The 24,345-nt window shown below is 44.0% G+C and overlaps 1 protein-coding gene across 1 annotated transcript in view; it reads right to left on the bottom strand.

Annotated features, from left to right (window-relative positions):
* Nucleotides 1-225: 225 nt before the first annotated feature.
* USP10 (ubiquitin specific peptidase 10) overlaps nucleotides 226-24,345 on the bottom strand; it is a gene marked incomplete at its 5' end in the record, with an annotated part of 52,552 nt that continues 28,432 nt past the window's right edge. Inside the window, 3 exon segments of the mRNA XM_077453019.1 lie at nucleotides 226-4,784; nucleotides 6,160-6,225; nucleotides 6,723-6,867. Of these exon segments, the coding sequence (XP_077309145.1) occupies nucleotides 4,597-4,784; nucleotides 6,160-6,225; nucleotides 6,723-6,867 (399 nt within the window).

Genomic DNA, 24,345 nt, shown 5'->3' with positions numbered 1-24,345 from the left:
ACATTCTACAAAATCTTATTAACTGGTATAAAAAGCAGGCAACATGCTGCAGCAGAATGAAAACCAGTTACTTCACTTGACCTTTATTTAGTTCCATTGCTCGCTAAAACGATATTCCAAGCCCAGAACTGGCTTGATGGCGGCTCCGCTGTAATTTAATAACCTGTTCATCAAGACCACATCCGTGGCAGCACGCGACGCACAACAGAAAGCGCAACAGTCTCCTTTTAAACCAACTTAGTGACTTTATTGATGAGCGACAACCTTGTACTCCTAAATATCACTAAACTGTGTACAATTAGGAACTGAACATTATAGGAGAGCGAAGACAGCGAAATTAAAACGAAGCAGACTGGAAGGAGAAAGCGATCGTCTTGTTTGCTCTTTTTTTATTTTGTCGTTCACTGATCCGGTGTACACAGACGCCTTGAGGGGGGTTTCTGTGGTGTGGCAGTAAAGTTGCATCACTCATCTATACTAACTTTTTTTACTTTCAATGCTTTTTTTTGTATTTTTTAGTCTTTTTTTTGCCTGCGATCAGTTTTAAAGCCTTCGGCTGCTGGAGGTTGCATTTCGATTTAAAAAGACTGCCGCTGTCCAGCAGGGAGGGAGTTAAAACCTATTAATAGTTCCTATGAGGCACCCAGCATCACTGAAAAAAGCTTTAGAATTCCTTTTTTTCGCCTGATCAATGCGAGAAAGTTATTTTTTTTTTTAATTTATTTTATACTGTTTACCGATTCGGCATTCTAAAAAGCGGTCTCTGTGAAGGATTTATTGGAAGGGGATGGGATGGGGGGGGGTCTGCTTGAGGGGGACTCTAGGAATTAACGTGTACAAGATTGAATGCTGGTGCGTTTAGTCTTTGGCGAAGCGTGGAGGGTTGCCCAAAGGCGACGCAGCCACTTCTAGCCTAGACGCTAAAAAAAAAAAAAAAATAATAATAAGAAAGAAAAAAAAGAAAAAAGTAAAAATAAAAAATTCTATTCTCTTTATTAATAAGTATCAGTAGACCTTCTCCATGGAGTTATCCCAGAACTGTAGCAGCAATCGCTGAACGTTACTCATCAAGGGGTTTGGTGGTCGTGTCCAGCTGTAAGCTGCTGCTTCAAAAATGTATTGAATCGCCCCGGTTAAAACCCATCTTAGGGCTCCGGGAGGGAGGGGCGATTTGCCCGGCTACCTGGTAGCAGAAGAATGATATAGCAGGGTACTTTGTAAACACCATGGTAAATCTAGGGAGGGGTCCTACTAGAGGCTCACCGGTTACTTTTATAAATAGCGGAACTTCAGAGGAAAGCAAGATTTGAGTACAATAGAGATGGATGAATCCCATCAGGTTTTAATGCCCTTGTGTCCCTGTTGGGAAGATGCTCCTCACTTCCTGTCCAAGTGACAACAGTCACGGACACAGGACAATAAGAGGGAAATATAAACACAAGTCTGCAATAAATGACCTGACATTCATTCTCCTCCCCACTCTATGCAAAGTTTATCTGAGCTGTAATGAGGCAAAGGAAGTTTGTATGTTAATATGCTGCTTCTGTTTCGTGCTGATCAGCAAGGAGTCCAATGACCAGCTGGCAATCATGCCTGCCCCCAATACAACTCTGTTTTCCAATCCTTATCTTTGTCCTCTATTGCAGTGGTCGTCAACCCTGTCCTCAGGGCCCACTAACAGGCCAGGTTTGCAAGATAACTGAAATACATCACAGGTGATGTAATTTGCTGCTCAGTGATTGCAGTATTCTTAATCTGCATCTCCCCAAGGTAATACATAAAACCTGGCCTGTTAGTGGGCCCTGAGGACAGGGTTGAGGACCACTGCTCTATTGGTTGCAGCGATACTAAGCTAACTAAATGAGCCAAATTGTTGGCCATAGATGAATCAAATCTCTGCCGCTTCAGTAGGGACTGGCCCTGTATCGATCCATCTATGGGCAGGCTGGTGGTACATATATCAATCCATCCATTGACTTGGGTACAACTAGCCAGTCTGATTTTTCAGGTGTTACAGATAGCCACAAGCAGTAATAGTTTTATTCTGCTGGCCGGGAAGGCATCCGACCGGCAGAGCACAATAGCACTGCGGGAGTGACCCCCCCCCCCCCCCCCCCAATCAACACTGACTGTACTGATGGTGGAATCAAGCCATTTTCTTGCAAGAAAATTGCAAAACCTATGGGCTGCTTAGGGCTTCACTCACTTGTGCAGCCGGGAGGACACCGACATGCAGAAACTTAGGGCTGTACACATGCCGTGCCGTTATGTGGTCGCAGGGTAAAAAAATGAAACAGCATGCTGCACTTGGAAGTGTTACCGCTGCTGTTTGCGACCCATGCAAGTGGATGTAAAGTAAGAAGAAGCCCTTAAACAATACTTTAAATGGCTGCGACACAATAACAAACCTTAATAGAGTGTGACAGTGTCGATGTTATTGTGTCGCAGCCCTTTAAAAGTACCATTAAGGGGCTGCTTCTTTCTTTACATTTACCTGGGATGTTGGCCTAACTACCCTATCGACTGCACCTTTACCTTCAATACATGCAAGTGTATGGGGCCGCCCTGCAACCGCACGCAATAAAAACCAATTCAATAAAAACGCAGTTACGTGGCAGTGGTGCGACATTTATAGGAAGTTAAATCAGGGAGGTGGAGGCCTCCTCACCGCCTGTCAAACGACTCCAAAAAGTGATCCATTTGCAATTTGTTTTCAGATGGGCAGCCATTACTGGTGCACATGGGAATGATCCCTTAATCATTTTTTCATTAAATTTCATATAATTTCTTGATGTGGCTAAAATCATTGTATGGGCACAAAGCAAGAAGGATCTGTAACTAGTGGACACAGCACTGTCATGCAAGAAGCAGCCAGGAAAAGGGGATTTTCTCCTAGGAGACACCATTTATGTCTTCTTTTGCCTCAATGCAGAAATAGAACTATAAATCTTTCAAAACCTGTGCAATTTTTTTTTTTTTTTAGTTTTGAATAAAGTGAGAAAACGTTAGAATCTCTGTCAATAATTTTTTTTTTTCTTTTTCCAGATTTTCCTTCATTTTCTGTACAATGCATGTCAGACAGAACAAGGGAGGTCCTCTAGACAGAATTGACACATCAATTATTGTGTTTTCTAGAAGGTTAGGGGAAGGTTAATGCGTCTGTCCAAAGGAAATTTCCCTTCTTGTCCAGGTGACAGGTATTAGACTGAACAGGAAGGGAGAAGATATCCCCCCACAATATGGGCAGATTAAAATGAGCCCCCCCCCCCCCCCCACATTAACATGCTAATTATATTTTTAAATAAAACCTTTCCATTTCCATACCTTATTTTAGACCCGTTGATGTCATCACTGGGTCTCTGTGCCTAGTTATGCAATGTAATCAGATCATGGCTGGTGGGAGGGGCCGGCAGGGGGCTGGACATAGCTTCCTGAAGACATCCCCGCACCCTGCCTCAGTACTCTTCTCAGGAGAACTCAGTCCTGATAGAAGCAGTGGGCTGGCTTTTGGGAGGAGTTATGCAAATATCAAAATGCCTTGATGGGTGGGTGTCACTCTGGAGGAGTGGGCGTTCCTAGGCAGGCTGCATTTGGAAACCAACCTCCCATGTGAGGTCGAGCCTCTATAAATTGAAAGAATTGAAATGCAATGAATGAAAGGAGCGGGGCCAGGGACAGTCAGGCTGCTGGAGGGAAAAGGCCTAGAACAGCGAAATCCAAACTGCGGCCCAGGGGCCGGATGTGGCCCTTTGCTTGCTTTTTTCTGGCCCTTGAGGCACAATTTCACCAATTGACACCATTTTCCCTACTGACACCTTCAATGGGGCATTATTCTTCCATTAATACCAATAATGAGGCACTAGTTCTCCCATTGAAACCAATGACAGGGCAAATGATGTTCAGGCATTTTCTACTCCTACTGACCAAAGTCTGCCCCCCCCCCCCCCCCAAGCCTGAAGGACAGTACACTGGCCTTTGCTTAGAAAGTTTGGAGACTCCTAAACTAGAAGATGCTGGATATCCACCAGCTAGCAAATGAGGGGGGCTCTATCTGACTTGCTGCAGCTTCTAATGCACATTGTAAGAAGCTCACAGTGTGCAGTGAAATCAAAGTAAGCCATTTTAGTCCAGGAAAGGAGCCTGTACAACACTGAAGCTCAGTTTTAAAACCCGACAGAGGTTCCAACCCTTCCTCGCGACGTCCAAAACTAAAAAAAAAAAAAAAAATTTATATATATTTTTTGCTGGAGATTGGACATTTGTGTTTTTTTACAAGTCACATCTGTGCTTAAAACATCATTTTTAAGAAGGAATTTTTACCCTTTGCCACCTTCCCTCATTCAGGAAGGATGCAGCAAAGTGAATCGGATTCAGACATTTCTTGAATTCTACTCTCAAAAAAAAAAAAAAAAAAGAAATGGTTTTCAAGAGAGGGGGTAAGTCTTAAAAGGAAAAGCTCGGAAGAAGCGGAGGAGGAAGATCACTCGAAAAAGAGTAGAGAGTTAAAAGGAAGTGAAAACAGAGAGAGAGGTGATTCGTGTGTCTATGAAGCAGGAGTCTTGCGCGCGCGCCAGCTCACACAGCGCCAAGCGGAGTTCACAGCAGGTCTACGCGGCGGTAATACAGGAGGTAGGCCGTGCGCTCTACAGTCGGTTTCACCACATGGAACTGGTTTATCACTTTGACAGTCTGGTCATCGATACGCAGCCAGCCGTTGAGACCGATCTGGAAGACGTCTGTAGTGTAGTGGCCGCCGGTGGCACTGTTTCCATGGTGGTACACAACTGAAAAAAACAAAAAAAAAAAACAGTCAAGAGGGTGCGGGCACAACAGAAGGGATACACAGGACATTATAGTCTCAATAGGCACTCGGCCAAAGTGCAGCCATTTTGATCTAGAGCATTTAAAGTGGTGTTCCGCCCAAAAGAATTAATTTAAAGCCAGCAGCTACACATACTGGAGCTGCTGGCTTTTAATAATCGGACACTTACCTGTCCTGCAGTCCCGCGATGTTGGCACCGCAGCTGATGTTTACATCACCTGCCGCTGCCATTACGGGTAAGGGTACCCAGGCAGTGTAGCCTTACGGCTTCACGCCGGGAAACCTACTGCGCATGCGCAACGCCCCGCTCCTCTCTCCTACTGGCCCGGCGACAGAGAGAGGAAGAGGGAGCCCCGCGACGATGTCACGGACCGTGGCCCAGACTCCTGGAAGTAGGAACAAGATACCTGTCAAAGACAGGTATCCTATCTCCCCTCCCACCCGAAAGGTGCCAAGTGTGGCACTAGAGGGGGGGGAAAGGAGACAAATGAGCGGAAGTACCACTTTTGGGTGGAACTCCGCTTTAAGGCGCCCTTCAACCCAACAATTACAATAAAAGAGCTATACAGAGGCTTAGGTGCATTGTATCTCAGTCCCTAAACTGTAAACGCACGCACACAGACCAAAATGCCCATGGGACTTATTAGCACTGGAAGTTATTGTGCAAGTCCACTGACATCAATGTTGGGGGTTATTACTGATACAAATTGTGGGAGTTATTATTGCATCCATTGGCACCAATGCTAGAGGTTATTACTGTGTCCACTGGTATCGTAGCTGGGGGCTAGTACTGCACCCACCAACACCAATGTTTGAAGGTCTCCTGTCACCAGTGCTGGGGGGGGGGGGGGGTGTTTACTACTGAGTCCGACACCAATGCTAGAGGTTATTATTGCATCCACCGATATCAATGTTGGGGGTTTTTTTACTGTGTCCACTAACACCAATATTGGAGGTTATTTATAAGTCCAACGTCAATGCTGTGCGTTATTGCATTCCAGTTTCTTTAGTGTGCATTGCCATATGCTGCATAAAATGGTGTGAAAATGTGCTGCTATTGTGTTGCCCTCTGGGAGGTGTTGGGGGCTGCAATTGAGGCCCTCAAGTAAAAATACATTTTCCAGTTAACCACCACTGATCTACAATAGAAAGGTATATAAAACATCAATAATATTCATATTAAGACCGGCCATGTACACACTAATACTTTTGTCAATAGTAATAAAAAATTTTTTTAGAATGTAATAAGAAAACCCTAAGAGGGTCAATTTTACTGAAGTCATTTATATTCTTCTAAAATATTAGCAGCATATATTAGACCCACTGATGACAGTTACCTGCAAAGAGCCTGTAGGTCCTTTGGCCTTTAAATATCTTGCCTTTTACTCCAGGAGAAAGCAAATCTAAATAAGTAATGAGAAAACATTAAAAACATGAAAACATTTAAACAAGTCAGAATTTTTTTTTTTTTTTGATCAGACATGTGGCAGAATATATTTTGGCCTAAATTCATGAATAAATTTGATTTTATTGGATATATTTTGTTTTATAACAGAAAGTATTTGTTTTTGTTTATATATTTTAAAATAAAAAAACCCAGTGGTGATAAAATACCACCAAAAAAACAACCATTTGTGTGAAAAAAACTATATAAATTCCATTTGGGTATAGTTTTGCATGACCGGTTAAAAGTAGCGTAATGCTGAAAAAGCAAAAATAAAAAAAAATATAAAGATAAAGTAAAACCTGAGAAAAACATGGAGGCCCACATTTATGATCTCCATATGAAAATGCCAATTGCCTGGCTATAATACTGGCCCATTAACTATGAAACCAAGTCACTGATCTGGAACAAGCCTGAGGATTAGGAAATTTAGATTTTTTTTCACCCCCCTCTCACCTTTACTAATTTCCAGATCCACGGGGTATTCGATATTCTTCGCCAGCTTCTGGCAGCCGCCAGTCTTCTCGAACACAAAGCGTTTGAGGTGCAGAACGAGTACAGGAGGCAGCTCCTCCAGAGTCACCCGCCGGCTGATTTCCACCTAGAGGAAGAAGAGGAGTTAGAACGAGGACAAGACCAGCTTATTTCTTGGCAAGTTTGAACAGCCAGGTGCAGGCCCAGAATCAGATAGGTCCTGCTGGAGGTTGACCCAAAAGCGCTATTCGGGCCCAGAATTCTATGTGCAAACTGGGCTTTATTCAGGGCGACACTCATTATCCTGGGTGTGAGGTCCACAGACTCATAGCAGGGGTAGGCAACCTTGGCACACCATAGGTGGTGCCACTACAAATGCCATGAGGCAATGCAAAACTGACAGCCAGAGGTATGACTGCTGAAAGGCGCAATGGAATTTGTAGTTTCCCTGCAGCTGGACCCCCCCCCCCCCCCCTTTCACTACACTCAATTGCCATTGCTCTTCACTCTACCCCACCCCCAGCTTCTGTGGAACTTCACTCTCTCAATTAACATTGATTATTTTTAATCCACATACTCCTAGCAATAGTAAATGGATAGGAATGTATATCACATTTATGTGTTTTGAACTTTATTGTACATTTCTTCAGTTACTTCCTGGCTTCTTGCCTAGGCAAATGATGTCACATATCCCAAGGGTCTTCAGAAACGGAGGAGAGGTTCTCTCAGCTAAGCTCCCTTTCCTGCCTGCATGGTTGAGCTAAAGCCAGATGGATTCCAGGAAGTAAATGCTACATTAATCATTTGCCCTTACTCAAGATGGCCACGGCCAAAAAACGCTAGGAGTTTGTTTTTCAAAGTGATTGATCAAAAAAATAAAGCATGGAGACATTGCTGGATGGATCGAGGGCTGGGGGTTGCTTTGAATATTAAAAATGAATTTGTGTTTTTGGTTTGTGGTGCTCAGATGTAGCAAAGATTCGGGGAGCTGGGCCAAACATACTCAAAAGAGTAGAGGGCTATAACAGAGCAAGCGGCTGTGCTGGGGAATGGATTCTTCCCAAATAGTCCATACATACATCTCGCTGCCTCCTCTCTGGGGCTGTCCGCTGCAAGCTCACCAGTCCGAGGTCCAGTGTAGGTCAACTCTGTGGTGTTGCGTTCTGTCCCCCAGATAGGGAAAAGGTCATGCACAAAATTACAATCTATTGCATGCCTTAGGATGCTATGTACAGAACCCTGCTAGCTCCACCAACCAGCCGTAACCTGGCCAGATTGCATAAAGAAGCATAGAGACCCAGTAACAATGTTACTGGCTCTAAAATAAGATATATAATGAAAATGGAATGGTTTTATTCAAAGATATCTTTAGCCTGTATATCAGGGATATGCAATTAGTGGACCTCCAGCTGTTGCAGAACTACAAATCCCATGAGGCATAGCAAGACTGACAGCCACAAGCATGACACCCAGAGGCAGAGGCATGATGGGACTTGTAGTTTTGCAACAGCTGGAGGTCCACTAATTGCATATACCTGCTGTAGATGAAGCCCGAAGAAAGCCTCTAGTGTGCAGCAGCAGAAGGTTACAGGCAAACTACCACCTGCACCTGTTCTGTCTAGAGGTAAAGAGAACCTCCCTTATGAACAAGCCCAGAGAGATGTGCAGAGCTGCAGACGAGGAGCACGACCCAGACAGGCCGCAGACAGCAGGAATTTTCAACCCTGGAAGCAGAAGCTGGAAAGGGCTCCAAGTGGTGGCTTGCGTTTAGCTACAATAATATGAGTTAATACGGCGGGTCAGGCACTTGTCTGCAGCCAGGCCCAGAAGTGTCTGACAAGGCCAATAAAATTACTGGTTTCCGCAAACAAAACACATCTATCTAAAATTGACTTTTCTTGCTCAGCTGGTAAGGGAACTGGTAGGCGGCCAATGTGCCAGAAGCTGTGGAGTTAGAGATTCTCATAATATTGATCAGTGTGTTTGTTGGAGAAACGCTCCATAGTCTAGGCTGGAGAAGACTATCCAGAAAACCTATTTTTAAGATGTAATAAATCAACAACAGCATTTTTATTCTGCAGACAAACCTTGCTTATGTCAAAATACTTTCAACGGTATATTTAAAGGGTTAATTCACCTTTACCAAAAAATAAATCACACTGTGCTCTCCCATATGGGTACAGGTAAGTGGTGGAGGACACAATGTCCTTTCCAGCCAGGTCTCTTTCATTTCAAAGAATGCAGGCCAAAACCTCATTAACCACCTCCGGTCCGCCTTACTGACAAATGTCCATTGTTCTGGGATGACGTCATATGATGTTGTCCCCCCTCAGAGAGCGCAGCGCTGAGATTGGTGGTGTGGTCTGTTGATGTGGCATGGCGCATCACCGATCTTGGTAAAGAGCCGATGCTCTTTACCCATCTGATTGGCTGTGTCCAATCAATGCTTATCGGCATTCCTTACCTCGAGTTGACAGCGTGTGAGGAGGAGTCGGTCAGCGGCATTTCTTCACAGGGGATAATCAGGGCACGGATTACCAGCGCCACCCCAATAGTGCCCAACAGTGATTCCCATCAGCGCGGCCTCACCCGTGACCATCAGTGGAGAAAAATTACTTTACAAAATTTATTTATTTTTTTTTTACAAAATTGTCAGCCTCTATGTTTATAGTGCAAAAAATAAACAGAGGTAAATCAGATTAAATACAATTTTTAACTTTTTAAAATTTTTTTTGAGGGACAGCATTGCATGACCGCTCAATTGTCAAAGTAATGCACAGTGCCGTATCACAAATAATGGCCTGGTCAGGAAGGGCAGGGGGCAGAGGAAATCTTCAGGTGGTCAAGTGGTTACTGAATGCAGGTCAAAACCTAATTAAGCCTTCTTAAAATCTTCTACAGCCTGTGATTGCAGAGATGGAACTGTCATTGGGACCAGCACCCTCTAGTGGCAGGGGAGAAAGTGTCCTGTTCTTTCAGGCTGCACGTGGACAGTGTGTATGGTCTTCTGTCACAGCGGCTGAGCTCAGAGGGGGCAGAATACACTGCAGATGAGCAACCAGAAGGTACGGGGTGGCACACTCCCTCCTGAGGCTCTAGAGGGCGATGGATCCAACAGCTGTTCCATCCCTACAATAACTCGGGGCAGAGTCATCACAGACTGTAGAAGGCTGGAAGGTTGGCTTAAGCTCATTATGCTGCTATACCCTAATGTGACCGCAAAGTGTGCTTTTTGGTAAGGGGGAACTAACCCTTTAAAAAGGCCAAAAAGGACCAAATAAGAGCTTACATAGACCTAAAAACACGCATACAGCAGCTCTTGCTGGCAATACTCGCTCTGCGTTGTCCGGGTGAAAGACTTTCCGATAAAAAAAAAAAAAAAAATGATCTGGCTGGCTCAAGAGCCATTCTAAGACTTTTATGGGGCTCTTAAAGTGCGCCCCTCATCAACAGCAACCAAAGTGGTTCTCAGGCTCTCCCATTCCTTCAGAGAGCCCCAAACCATGGGAAATGTCTTATACATTGAAGAACAGGAGAAACCTGGGGAGCATCCGTTCCCCGAACCCTCCTGTGACTAATGACCTGGGAAGCAACATGCATTACATTACGTCCACAGCCGTCTTTACTTGTCTGTCAAGGGTGAGGATGCAGCTATTCTATGCTATGAGTAGCTAAGGAGAGGACCTGTCACCTGCACATGCTTTCACATGGGGACTTTTTAGAGCTGCCCCCCTACCCCCATGATAAAGCAAAAAAAATTATGAAGAAAAAAAAAAAAAAAGTCAAAACTTTTTTTTTTTTTTTTTAAGCAATACCGTACAACAAGCTCTGCATAGGGAGAGCACATGTATGTAAACATCAAATGCGTCACACGTGAGGTATTGTCGTAGACATCGGAGTGAAAGCAATAATTCTAGAGCTGTAATTCACGGCTCACTGTAAACAGATAACCTATAAAAGACTAAGGGGGAATTCTGAGTACCATCTGGGTTTTTTTTGTGATTTCGCTGGCATGTCACATTTTAAGACTTGACATGTTTGGTATCCATTTACTCAACACAACCCAATCTTTCATATTTTTACCAACTAATGGATACAATAGTGTTTGTTTTGACTAAAATTAAATTTTAGTGCATCCTCTCCTGAAATGTGTTTGAAAATGGCTGCGCATATATCGTGCGACATAAAAAAGTTCCAACACCCACCATTTTATTCTACAGAGCCTCCGTTTCCAAAACATACTTTTTTTTTGGGGAGGAGGGTTACAATAATTTTAAGAAAACAATGCAGATTTTAAACAGGTGTGCAAACAAACTTGCTCCGGTAGGCAAGTGGTTAAGCCATCAGCGGCAGCATCTTCCCGGAGAGGCCTCCACACACCAGCGTTATCTTTGTTTTCAATACACCGGCTCCTGTTCATTACCAGCAGGGACGTAACACTGGCACACAATCCGAGACAGGCTGTGAAAAAGCACACTGAGTTTGTTTACTGAATCTGGAACTTTCTGAATTTTCTATCTTGGATTGTGCGTTTGATCTGTGAGCCATCTACAGAATCCCAAGGCCGGCCAAAGCCTTGACTTAGAATCTCATTGTATCAAAACACAAAGCAGCAAATTAGAACTTTGTCTGTATTACTGCAGCACTGTGCAATACCACACAGCCGGCTCGGTTCATGGTGCAGACCCTCCCACTCTCAGCCTGATCTCTGGCATGCAGTAGGTGAACCCATCAAATCTGGGGGTCCTTTAAGTCTAGATACCAGTAACAAATTTAGAGAGTGTTAAAGCTACTAAACCCACAACAGTAAAATCAGTCGGTATATGCAGCATAGCATGCTTGTTATACTCGCTGTGAAACCCAAAGGGTTAACCCTCCACATGGTGTAAAAAGGCTGTTTGATCCTGTCTTCTCTGATCCTCCCCTTCCACTGTCCCCAATCCATCTTCTGACAGAACAGATCCTTGGGGGCACTCTGCACATGCTCACTTTGGTGTGCATTTCTAGTGAGGTTTTTTACTTTTTGCTTGTGATCAGCACAGGGCCAATCATCAACGTCTAGACAGAGGGTCAGGGGTCATGCAGCCTCATAGGACAGTCAGGAGAATAAAAACTCCTCCAAGCTTTAACCAAAATAGTGATAGCAGTCACAAGACTGCTATATACTGCTGATGAGAAAAAGTATTTAGCAGTTTATAATTACTAAAACAATTGCATTTCCATGTCCTGTGGGAGACCAGATATAGTTAATGTAGGGTCCGGGGTTTAGTAACATTTTAGCCCGATTTGCTGGCCTATAGAACTTTTACATTAATGTCTTGCCAATTGCCTAACGCATGTGTGGCAGCAGGGAGGGTGAGCCTTAAAGCGCAAACTAAACTCTTCTTTCCTTTACAGGCAAAGCAGCTGCCATCTTAGCCTTATGTTATCTGCAATTGCCATGGCTCTGTACATGTGACCAGTTATGACGCCAGCTACTGACAGCTTGACAGTTCAGTTGAGAGCACAAGCAACGGAGTTATTATTCACGGCATGCCTTGAATGCAACCTTATTGAGAAACTGTTCAATCGATGAGTTTATTTCACTAGAATGCCCACATGTGGCACACATGCATCAATAGCGCACCACAGTTCTGTGCTGAAAGCATGCTTACAGTTCGCACCTAGCAAAGTTATCACAGATGGCTCTGGGTCACGGTTTATGAAGGGAGGCGGCTGGAGGGGCTACTGATCATGTGACTACTGCGATAGCCAATCACAGCAGGCACATGGATCAGGCTTTCTACCTTCCATCATTCAGCACCCCCTTAAAAGGGCTGGCAGGAGGCAGCAACACAGGGCTTTTATTCAGCAAGGTGGTGAAATCCAATCAATACGCAATAATGGATCAAAATTCAGGCGGTTTAGTGGGGACTGGCTGAATTTCGATCCATGTATAAGCAGGCTGGTTGCACACAGGATGATCTGTCGATCGACTTGTGTACAACCAGCCTGTTGGGTTTTTCTCAAGTGACTAGTGTCACTGGCTAAAGTCAGCAGCACTAATCATTGTGTTCTACTGGCAGGGAAGGCTACCCACTGGCAGAACACAATAGTGCCACCCTTGGTGGAAAGAGAACAAAAAAAAAATTGCATAATCTATGGGCTGCCTTACATGCTAAGAATATAATTATGACCTGGAAAGCAGAGAGATCAATAGAAATATGAGTATGGCTAAGAAAGTCAGCACCACATCCCTTAATAAACTGAAAATATACCATACAGCAGGGGTCGACAACCCACGACCTGCACCTGGCCTGCCATCGCTGAACGATTAACTTATGGGCACCCGGCCCGAGGACATTTTCACAGCTGTCCTCTTCATTGGCCAGTATCAGAGGGCTGGAGTTTACCTTTTCATTAAACAGCAGGTGATTGGTTGCTAGGATCGCCTGGCAACCAATCACCAGCCTACTAATGTGAAAAGTTAGCTTCAGCAGTTCCCGCCCCCCATCCAGCCCTGTGATGCTGATCTCTGCTGCTCGGTTTGCTGCACACCTGAGTAAGGTAGGAGAGTTCTACCTACACAGCATGTTGGTGGGTTAAAGGGGACACTACAGTGGTGGGAGGTGCAAGCAGAGGACAGAGGACACTACAGTGGACGGGTTTGGGGCACAGAGGACACTGCAATGGGGCGCTATTCTCCCCTGGGGATGCCCCCCTCCCCTCTATCTTCCCTAAGGGCAGGAACCTCATCTTCAGACCATACTGACAGGCAGACAGCCACCCTTGGGTGCCCAGATTGGGGGGGGGGGGGGGGGGCAATAAAGTATGGATCCCCAGCTACATACTCCCTCAGGGCGAACTGGTTTTGTATTAACAAAGCAAGGTAAACCTGTACCGCCAGGATTTTTATTATCTTCATTTATTAGCAGGTAAATGCGGCTCTCCATGCATTCACATACATTGAATCCAGCCCTTAAGTGGAAAAATATTTCGGACCTCTGCCATACAGGATGTGCTGGAAACCTCTCAGAATAAAAGTCAATACATTAAAAAAGGTAAAAAAAAGTATTACAAAAATAGAAAAAAATAAATAAATAAAAAAACGACAAGGCAATAGACATACTAGAGGTCTAACCCCTAGCAAAAATGGTTGTTCCTACACTTAATATAGAAACTTTAACAAACACCCCTGAAGGTAGCGTTTCCTTCCTGCATGTACAGTCGTGTATATAACAAGTAACGATAGTGAACTATAAATCCAATACAAGTTACAGCAGGGAGCGATAACTTGTCCCGACGCAATTCACCTCTATTGACTTCTTCAAAGGCTTCGGGGGATGTGTGGTTTGGAAAAAAGTTTATACAGAAACAGAACATTTAGCGATGTCAGGAAAGATGCATGTAACCCCCTCACTCTGACGCCAGTCAGTGATGCTAAAAAGTGGGCAGAAACAGAGACATGGGCAAGATCGAAACTGAACCTCCTCCCCCGGGCTACAGACACTAACCCCAGAAATCAGGGCACAAACAGCAAGAAGATTAGATTTGTCTGGTCGAAAACCCAAGGTAAGTGATGTATCTCCTAAAGGCGTCTGCAAAAAAACTGTTCAAAATAGCAGATCCCCCTAATGTATTTAGGTAGCCCAGAGGTTCCAAGGTGATACTGCAACAACGAGGAACAGACACTGAGGAGTTGTCACACTAACATGAGGACTGGAAACACATGCCTGCCTCCATATGGCTCGCCTGGTGAAACGCGTCAGTGGAGTTATCATTCCCTGTTGTAACTTATATTGGATTTATAGTTCACTATCATTACTTGCTATATACATGACAGTACACGTGGGAAGGAAATGCTACCTTCAGGGGTGTTTGTTATGGTTTCGATATTATGTGTAGGAACAACCACTTGTGATTTTAAGGGGTTAGACCCCTAATAGGTCTATTGTCTTTTTTATTATTTTTGGAATAAATACTTTACCTTTAACAATGTATTGACTTTACCAGCACCTCTAAAGTCCCATCCTGTATGGTATACTGAAAGCAGGGAGATCAGGTTACATTGTCTGCAGAGGGAATCATAGATGAGGGACATCCTCTCTTCTTATATGGGACCGGACTTATCAAGCATGTAGGCATTGGATGTACCATAAAAAAAAGTGTATATCTGTATGTATAAATCAAAAAAAAACTATTTCCATTTAAACACTTGCCGACCGACTCAAGCTGGTATATGTCTGCAAATTGGCACGTTCCCCCAAAACGATGTATGGGTATGTCGCCCCTATTAAGAGCTGCCGGTGGCACACGCCCGTTGCACAGCAGGGGACCAGTTGTGCATGGCCGGCGGATGCGATCGCCAGAACAGGGATTTGTGTGTGTGTAAAACACACAAATCCCTGTTGTCAGGGGAGGCAGATCATTTGTTCCTAGTAAGTAGGAACATCAATATATCTCCTCCTCCAATCAGTGCATTTTTATAGCACTGAATGCTGTATAAATTTCAATGGGCCCAAAAATGTGTCAAAAGTGTCCGATCTGTCCGCTGCAATGCCGCTAAAAACCACAGGTCCCACCATTACTAGATACAAAAAAAATTAATAAATTCCATAAATCTTTCTCATAGTTTGTAGACGCTAAAACTTTTGTGCAAACCAATCAATATACGCTTATTGCTATTTACATATATTGGCCTAAACCGATTAAGAATTTTTTGGGGTATTTTTTTTAAATTGTTGCTCTTTTTTGTTTATAGCATTAAAAATAAAACCCACAGAGGTGATAAAATATCACCAAAAAGAAAGCTCTATTTGTGTGAAAATTTTGTTTGGGTACAACATCGCATGACCGCGCAACTGACAGTTAAAGCGTCGCAGTGCTGAATCGCAAAAACCGGCCCGGTCAACAAGCAGGAAAATCTTCCGGTCTGTAAGTGGTTAAATAGCAGTACTGTTTGCGGGGGAAAATAAAATAAAAAATTGAATGCGTGGCAGGATAAAAGTATAAGAAAAATAAAATAAACCCTTTCTTCCGCCTTAAATATCCAGAGTTAATTTCCACTGCAATTACCACGAGGTCAAGCTGAGTCATTCCCCTTTGGAGTTTATTGTTCTCAGCTTTTCCTTATAAAACTTCTATTTCTGTGAAATGCGAGATCTTCAATGATTGCCTTTCCCATCTACCGGAAAATATAGGTTAAAAGGAATAACCCAATTCTCCCACATATGCAGCGTTTCTGCGCTGTTCTGCGATATATTTCCTGGTAACTGAATACCAGCTTTAAAGCTTTAGTGTAATGTGCGCATATAATACCTTCTCTTTTTCCCTCCCCACTGGGTCTTTCTGCCGGTGTTCTGCCGTATAGTGTCCGGCCATCATATAGCGTCCGCTATATGAAGCGAAGCTTCGGAAAATTTCTGAAGCTGAACGGCACCTGTGCCGTGAGTGGAGGTGGTAGCCCCACCATCCAAGCGGACATAGGGTTGTGAGTATTAAAGGGCCCCTCGCGGGCGAGCTTCGCTCGCCACGCTTCGGGCTCAGCCTCGCTGTGCTCGGCTCTTTTTTATTCCTACTCTATGTCCACTTGGATGGTGGGGATAGAACCTGGACTCACGGTGCAGGCGTCGTGCATCCTCGGCAATTTTCAGAACCTGTGTTGCTGTGTACTGCGCATGCGCAGTACACAGCGGACACTATCCGATGGAGGACGTTATTAGACAAGACACCGGCCTTGTTCCATAGTAAGATGGAGTTGGGGGGGCTCCTGTAAATGACACAGCAGTCTGCCTTAAACAGGAACTTCGCTCACCCAATCAACATTGATTACTTTTAATCTTTATGCTGCAAGCATTAGTACATAGATAGAAAAGCATACCATATTTGTCGTCATTTTTTTTTTCCTATTCTCTCAGTTACTTTCTGGCCCAGGTGAATAAGTTTAAAGTTTTTTTTTTTTTTTTAAACGCACCCTGCAAGGCAAAGGCATAATGAGCTAGTATGCATACTAGCTCATTATGAATAACTTACCTGAGGACGAAGCCCCCGAAGCGGTCCTCCGTCTTCCTCTTCGCCGCTGCCATGTATCCTGGAGCGGCTTCTGGGTCTCGCGGCTCCGGCGCTGTGATTTGCCGGAGCCGCAATGTCGTCACTCCCGCGCATACGCACGGGAGCCGACACTCGCGGCATATCGTCGCGATCTGCAGCCTGCCCAGTGCACCTGCTTGCATGTCTGAGCTAAGGCCAGATTGATTCCAAGTAGTAAATGCTACATGAATCATTTGCCCTTACTCAAGATGGCCACAGAAAAAAAATGCTAGGGCAGTTTTTTTTCAAAGCGATTTCTCAGCAAAATAAAGCATAGAGACGTGGAGGGATGGGGGAGCTTGCTTTGGATATTAACCACTTCCCGCCCATAGGCCCTCCTGACGTCCTGGACTTTGAGTGGGGATAGCTGAATGATGGGTGCCGCTACTGGCATCATCCAGATATCTTATTCAGCCAGCGATTCTGTGCACCTTAAGAACAATCATAGCTGCAGTTCAGTCGCTTGATCATTCTGAAAAGGGGGGGAGGGGGAGGGGACGTCGGTGCTTCTACTGGCTCGCCCCTGCGATTGGCGAGCCAGAGAACGAAATCGGTCGTCGCCGGAAGGCGAGCATAGAGATTGCCAGTGGCCAAATGGTCCCTAGTCATCTCTATGACCCTTGGAGGCCATGGTGCGACGTTAAGACATCATGCCTGGGCTGGCGGAAGTAAACAAAGCCAGGGGATGTAGCTGGAAAGGCAAAGAGTTTTTTTTTTGTGCTCAGCCTTTCCTGCCTGGAGGAGAGATGTGGGGTCTTATTGAACCCACACCTCTCCATAATGAGGACCTGTCGCGCACTCTTCCTATTACAAGGGATGTTTACATTGCTTATAATAGGAATAAAAGTGATCAAAAAAAATGTTTTTTCAAGAAAAAAAATTAAATAAAAATGGGGGAAAAAAAATGTAAAGTGCCCCCGCGCACAGAAGTGAACGCATACGCAAGTCGCACCCACATAAGTAAACTGTGCTTAAATCACACGTGAGGCATTGAAGTGCGCATTAGAGCAAAAGCAACAATTGTAGCCCAAGACCTCCTCTAACTCTAAACGGATAACCTGTAAAAAAAAAAAAAAATTTAAAGCGTCTCCCATGGACATTTTTACGTGCCAACGTTTGGCGCCATTCCACAAATGTACACAATTTTAAAATGTGACATGTTAGATATTTACTTTGCACAACGTCATTCACATTATATAAAAAAATTGGGCTAACTTTACGCCTCCCCCCCATCATGAAAAAAAAGCATGTTTGAAAAAGCGATGCGCAAATACCGTGCGACATAAAAATTGCAACGACCGCCATTTTATTCCCTAGGGTCTCTTGAAAAAAATACATATACGTTTGGGGGTTCTGAGTAATTTGAAAAAAAAAAAAAAAAAAGTGCTAGAATTGGCCCGGATGGGAAGTGGTTAAAAATGAATTAAATCAGGTTTTCGGTTTGTGGTGATCAGATGAAGAGCCTTGTTAAGCATTATATGAGAGCATTCCTTTAGATGTGCATCCATGCTGGTCATTGGGTGCTACAGACTTTAGCTGTGCAATCTGCTGTTCAGTTGCTTGATTACATTCAGCACAAACATCGGAGTGAGAGCAATAATTCTAAGGCCATAATTCGTAATTAACTCACCATTTGCTGACCAACTAATGTACATGTACTGCGGCAGGTCGGCTCTATTGCGTGAAATCACGTACCTGAACGGCGGTCGGCCTATGTAAATAAGGCAGATTGCCATTCTGACAGGGGAGAAGATAGAGATCTTGTGTTCCTATTAGGCAAGAGCACGGATCTCTTTCTCACCCGTCAGAGCACCTCCCACACAGTTGGCAAGCACTCCCTAGGGACACATTTAACCTTTGATCGCCCCTGATGTTAACCCCTTCCCTGCCAGTGTAGTACAATAACCGTGCATATTTTTAGCACTTATCACTGTATTAGTGTGTAACTGGTCCCCCCCCCCCCCCCCCAAAAAAAAGTGTCAGTTAGGCGTCCGATTTGTCTGCCGCAAATGTCACGGTCCCGAAAAAATAATAATAATAAAATCTACGATCGCTGCCATTACTAGTAAAAAAATAAAAATGCTATAATCATATTCCATAGTTTGTAGAGGCGATAATGTTTGCGCAAACCAATCAGCACACGCTTACTGGGATAATATGTAGCAGAATATACTGGCCTAGACTAATGAAGAATTTTTTTTATCGAATATGTAACAGCAAAAAGTTAAAAAAATTTTTTTTAAAAATGGTCAGGTTTTTTTTTGCACAAAAAAAAAAAAAAAAAAAAAAAAAAGAATGCAGAGGTGATCAAATACCACCAAAAGAAAGCTCTATTTTGTGTGTGTGTGTGTGTGTGTGTGTGTGTGTGTGTGTGTGTGTGTGTGTGTGGGGGGGGGGGGGGGGGGTACAGTGTCGCATGACCTCGTAATTGTCAAAGTGACACAGTGCCAAATCACAAAAAAAAAAAATGGCCCCTTCCGGGACTGAAGTGATTAAAAATAACCTGTAAAGGGATTTAAAGAGTTTTGGATACCATAGTTTATTTTTTTTTTGCGACTTCAAGGGCTTGAGCAATGTTTGACATGTTTTGCATCGATTTACGCAAACCAATATTTTTCCAAATAATTGGGAATAATAGTGTTTACCCTAAAATTAATTTTAGTCCCCCCCCCCCCCCCCCCCGAGGGATGTGCAATAGTAATTTCTAGCAAGAAAAATGCAAATTTTACCATACGTGCAAGGAAAAATATTAAAAAATAAATTTAGTCCCAGTAGGCAAGCAAGCTGAACAAAAACAAGCAGAAGACTTATGAGCTCGTCTATTTCACTCTGCTCACTCCTCCTATCAACATGCTCCTTGCTCGGAATAATCACAGCAGAGGGCACTATGGAGAACCTGTAATAAAAAGGTAGAAAGGCAACAGCATTCCGAGAACATTTCTAACACTTCTCATGAACATGTAGGGTCAGCCGTTCACCTTATGTGACCCCTTATGTGTTCCCAATAAATGTTGGAAATATTTCTGGAGTGCTGGTGAGGTTCTTCCTCTTTATAGATCGGCTTTCACATACATAGTTGTATTTGTAGTAACATTTTTTTCTTTTAAAAAAAGGTGTTTGCAGTAGTCTGTTAACTTTTTCATAACCTAACCCCTTATGTGTGTAAAACATATTTTCTTTCCGTCTAGCGCAGATCGGTGATATTTATCCAGTCTTTGCATCAATATAACCAATAACATTATTCCATTCAATAAACAGATCCCAGTCTGCAGACCGCTCTGCCTCCCGCCGGCCAGGCTACCTGTGTGACTTGGAAAAATGACCATTGGCCTAAATGTCAGGATTGGTGGGTGGGGGGTGTGTGCGGGTGACGCGAGGCTTCACGCCGTCTCTTGTACTGTGTCGTCTCAAGCTAATTATTGTGTAATTTTTTTTTTTACTCTCAGGCCAGACATCAAAATAAAAACCAGACGCAGCCGCTGCTAGATAAACTAAACACCCGTCCCTCCGAAAACCCTTAATTGTACGTCGGTCTCTCTGCGAATACCAAAAATGACAGGTTTGCAACCAAATCCTTACATGCAGAAATCACAAGGAACTTGGCGCTGAAGGTTACGCCCGCAGCTGCTGCGACCTTCAAACAGCCGGAGGCAAAACTCGCCAAGGGGTTTTTTTTCCCCTGCCTAGAGCCGGACTGCTGTTTAACCCTTGTGCTGCCAAGTTATTATATACCGCTTAACAGACCTAACCCACCAAAATTACAAGGGTTGGATGGTAAATAAAATGTGTAAAAGTAAAACAGAAAATGTTTTTTAGGGACGTATTGAAACACCCTTAGGACTTGCTGTTGGGGGGGGCAGCAAAAATGCATGATTGAGACACGTTTTTGCTGTCTGCCAACAGATTCCCCTTACACTGCAATAGGCAGATGGAGGTTTTCACATGTCGCGGGCATGATGCTTTGTTTCACGCCCGCAGCAAACCCTCCCTGAACACTATACAGTGAGAGAAAAAAGTATTTGATCCCCTGCTGATTTTGTACAATTTTCCTACTGACAAAGAAATGTTCAGTCTATAATTTTAATGGTAGGTTTATTTTAACAGAGAGAGACAGAACAAAAAAAATACGCATTTCAAAAAAGTTATAAATTGATTTGCATTTTAACGAGTGAAATAGGTATTTGATCCCTTATCAATCAGCAAGATTTCTGGCTCCCAGGTGTCTTCAATACAGGTAACAAGCTGAGATTAGGGGCACTCTCTTAAAGGGAGTGCTCCTAATCTCAGCTTGTTACCTGAATAAAAGACACCTGTCCACAGAAGCAATCAATCAGATTCCAATCTCACCACCATGGTCAAGACCAAACAGCTGTCCAAGGATGTCAGAGACAAGACTGTAGACCTACATAAGGTTGCAATGGGCTACAAGACCATCGCCAAGCAGCTTGGTGAGAGGGTGGCAACAGTTGGTGCGAGTATTCACAAATGGAAGAAACACAAAATAACCGTCAATCTCCCTCGGTTTTGGGCTCCATGCAAGATCTCACCTCGTGGAGTTTTAATAATGAGAACGGTGAGGAATCAGCCCAGAACTACACGGGAGAATCTTGTCAATGATCTCAATACAGCTGGGACCATAGTCACCAAGAAAACAATTGGTAACACACTACACTGTGAAGGACTGAAATCCTGCATTGCCCTCAAGGTCCCCCTGCTCAAGAAAGAACATGTACAGCCCGTCAGAAGTTTACTAATGAACATCTGAATGATTCAGAGGAGAACTTGGTGAAAGTGTTGTGGTCAGATGAGACCAAAATCGAGCTCTGTGGCATCAGCTCAACTCACCGTGTTTGGAGGAGAAATGCTGCCTATGACCCAAAGAACACCATTCCCACCATCATGGAGGTGGAAACATTATGCTTTGGGGGTGTTTTTCTGCGAAGGGGTCATGACAACTTGATCGCATCAAAGGGATGATGGACGGGGTCATGTACCATCAAACCTCCTTCCCTCAGCCAGGGCATTGAAAATGGGTCGTGGATGGGTATTCCGGCATGACAACGACCCAAAACACACAGCCAAGGCAACAAAGGAGTGGCTCAAGAAGCAGCACATTAAGGTCCTGAAGTGGCCTAGCCAGTCTCCAGACCTTAATCCCATAGAAAATATGTGGAGGGAGCTGAAGGTTCGAGTTACCAAACCTACCATTAAAATTATAGACTGATCATTTCTTTTTCAGTGGGCAAATGTTCAAGTAGGGGATCAAATACTTTTCCCCCTTACTGTGTATATTTAAGTTAATAGGGAAGTGCCAGAAATGCCCCGCAACAGCATGTGATGCGCACTGCTGCTTCATGTTTGTCAGAAAAAATAGGGTTAAAACAGACGATCAGTAGCCTCTGGAGGGCAATCAGAACTCTGGTTGGGCAAGAGAGATTTAGATGCATGTCTAAATCTACCCTTAGGCCTTGTTCCCACAGGGCATAACACAGCATACCCCAGTACCTACCCAGGGATGCACAGGTGTTCCTTGCATCTCTGTGCAGGCAGTCCCATTCATGTCAATTTGGATGCATCAGCTGCACAGATGCAGCTCCAAATATGACAGCTGTGCAGGTGTACGGCCCTCATTGTCAAATTGGGAGCAATTGCTATGTCCCAATTGCCAATAGCAGGATGGCATGGAACACCTGTGCATCCCCAGGCACGTACACAGAACATGCATTACATTGGAACAGCCCATTCATTTGAATGAGCTACCTAATGCACTCCAGTGTATTAAAAAAGGTGGCACAGCAAAGCACACCACCACGCTAGGAAGGTGAAGTGTCATTAGGAATCAACAGCACTGCAGCACACCATTGAGCGTTACTGCAGTGCAAATGTGTGAATAGGCACCTAAAAATCAACTATATCTTTATCTACATGTTCTTTTTTCTATTTAGAACATGTAGCTAATCAATCCCCCTTTCCCAGAGCCCAATTCTCTCCCCCCCCCCCCCCCCCCCCATAGCAAGCAGAAGAGTAGTTATATTGCACCCACCATCCAATGATAATCAATGATAATTGGCATATAACACACACCCCAAGTTTAGAAGAGAATTTTAAGGAAAAAAAACTTTTAGAAGGTAAGTGTAAGGAAAAAAACCTTACATTTAAATGCCCATCAATGCAGCCTTATCAGTGTACATCTGCAGCATTGCCCATCATTGCAGCCTTGCCCAGTGCCTTTGCAGCCTTGCTAGTCTGTTTGCAGCATTGCCCCGATTTAAAACTGACTGAGCAGAGACGGGTGAGCGGAGCCGAGATACACAAAGCCGAGCGTACTTCGGGTAGACTCGGCTCTGCTCACAGTCCCACCCATCTCCATTGATTGCAGGAGGAGAGGAGTGAGCGCCGCCAACATACAGAAAGCCGAGTGTACTTTGGCTAGACTTGGCTCTGGTCACTGTCAGGGGTGGGACTGCGAGAAGAACCGAGTCTAGCCGAAGTACACTCGGCTTTCTGTATCTCGGCTCAGCTCGCTCCTTTCCTCACAATCAGCGGGATATCGGCGTATAACACGCACCCACGATTTTCCCCTGATCTTAAGGGGAAAAAAGTGGGCATTATACGCCAATAAATACGGTACATTTTTTTCCCCCTGCAAAAAATAAGTGCGTGTATTTTTATTTTTTTCCTTAGGGCGAACTAAAGTTTTCTAAAGCGATTGTAACCCCTTCCCCTTTAAAAGCTCCTTTAACCGCTTCCGGACTGCCCACAGAACATTTACTGTGGCACAGCGGCGCGAAACAATGTACCTGTACAGTGTTTTTTTTTTCTTTTCTGGGGCACGTGCACATCGCCGGTGACCTGTTACCACTGGGATGGGACACAGGGGGAGTCAATCAACAGGTCCAGGGGACGCGATGTCCACCGGGACCCGCCGATCATAGACAGGAGAGGCAGAAAGGCGGTCTGCCTATGAAAACATGCAGACTGCCGTTCTGGCATCGAGGAAGATTGAGATCTTGTGTTTCTGCTAGGAATGCAGATCTCTCTTCCTCCAGTTAAGCTACCCCCCAGAGTTAGAAAGCACTCCCTAGGAGCACAGGTAACCCTTTGATCGCCCCTTGATAACCCCTTACCCAGTGTCATTAGGACTGCGAGAGTGCTTTTTTTTTTTAGCACCCATCACTGTATTCGTGTCCCTGGTTCCCAAAAAGTGTCACAGTGTCCGTTTTGTCCGCCGCGATCCAGAAAAAAAAAAAAAAAAAAAAAATCGCTGATAGCCACTATTACTATTAAAAATAAAAATGCCATAAATCTACCCCATAGTTTATAGACGCGATAACCTTTGTGCAATGAATATACGCTTATTGGAAAAAAAAAATTTTTAAACCAAAAATTTGTAGCAGAATACATATTGGCATAAATTGATGCAGAAATTAGATTTTTTAACTTTTTTTTTTTTTAATTGGATGTGTTTTACAGCAGAAAGTAAAATATATTGTGTTTTTTTTTTTTTCAAAATTGTTGTTTTTTTTGTTTATAGCGC

The sequence above is a fragment of the Lithobates pipiens genome, unplaced genomic scaffold (genome assembly GCF_037356315.1).
Source record: "Lithobates pipiens isolate NorthernLeopardFrog02 unplaced genomic scaffold, aLitPip1_a1.2 Scaffold_10, whole genome shotgun sequence".
In the NCBI taxonomy this organism is placed as follows: Eukaryota; Metazoa; Chordata; class Amphibia; order Anura; family Ranidae; genus Lithobates; species Lithobates pipiens.
The sequence above is the reverse complement of the archived record's forward strand: the minus strand, read 5'-3'. Positions and strand labels throughout refer to the sequence as shown.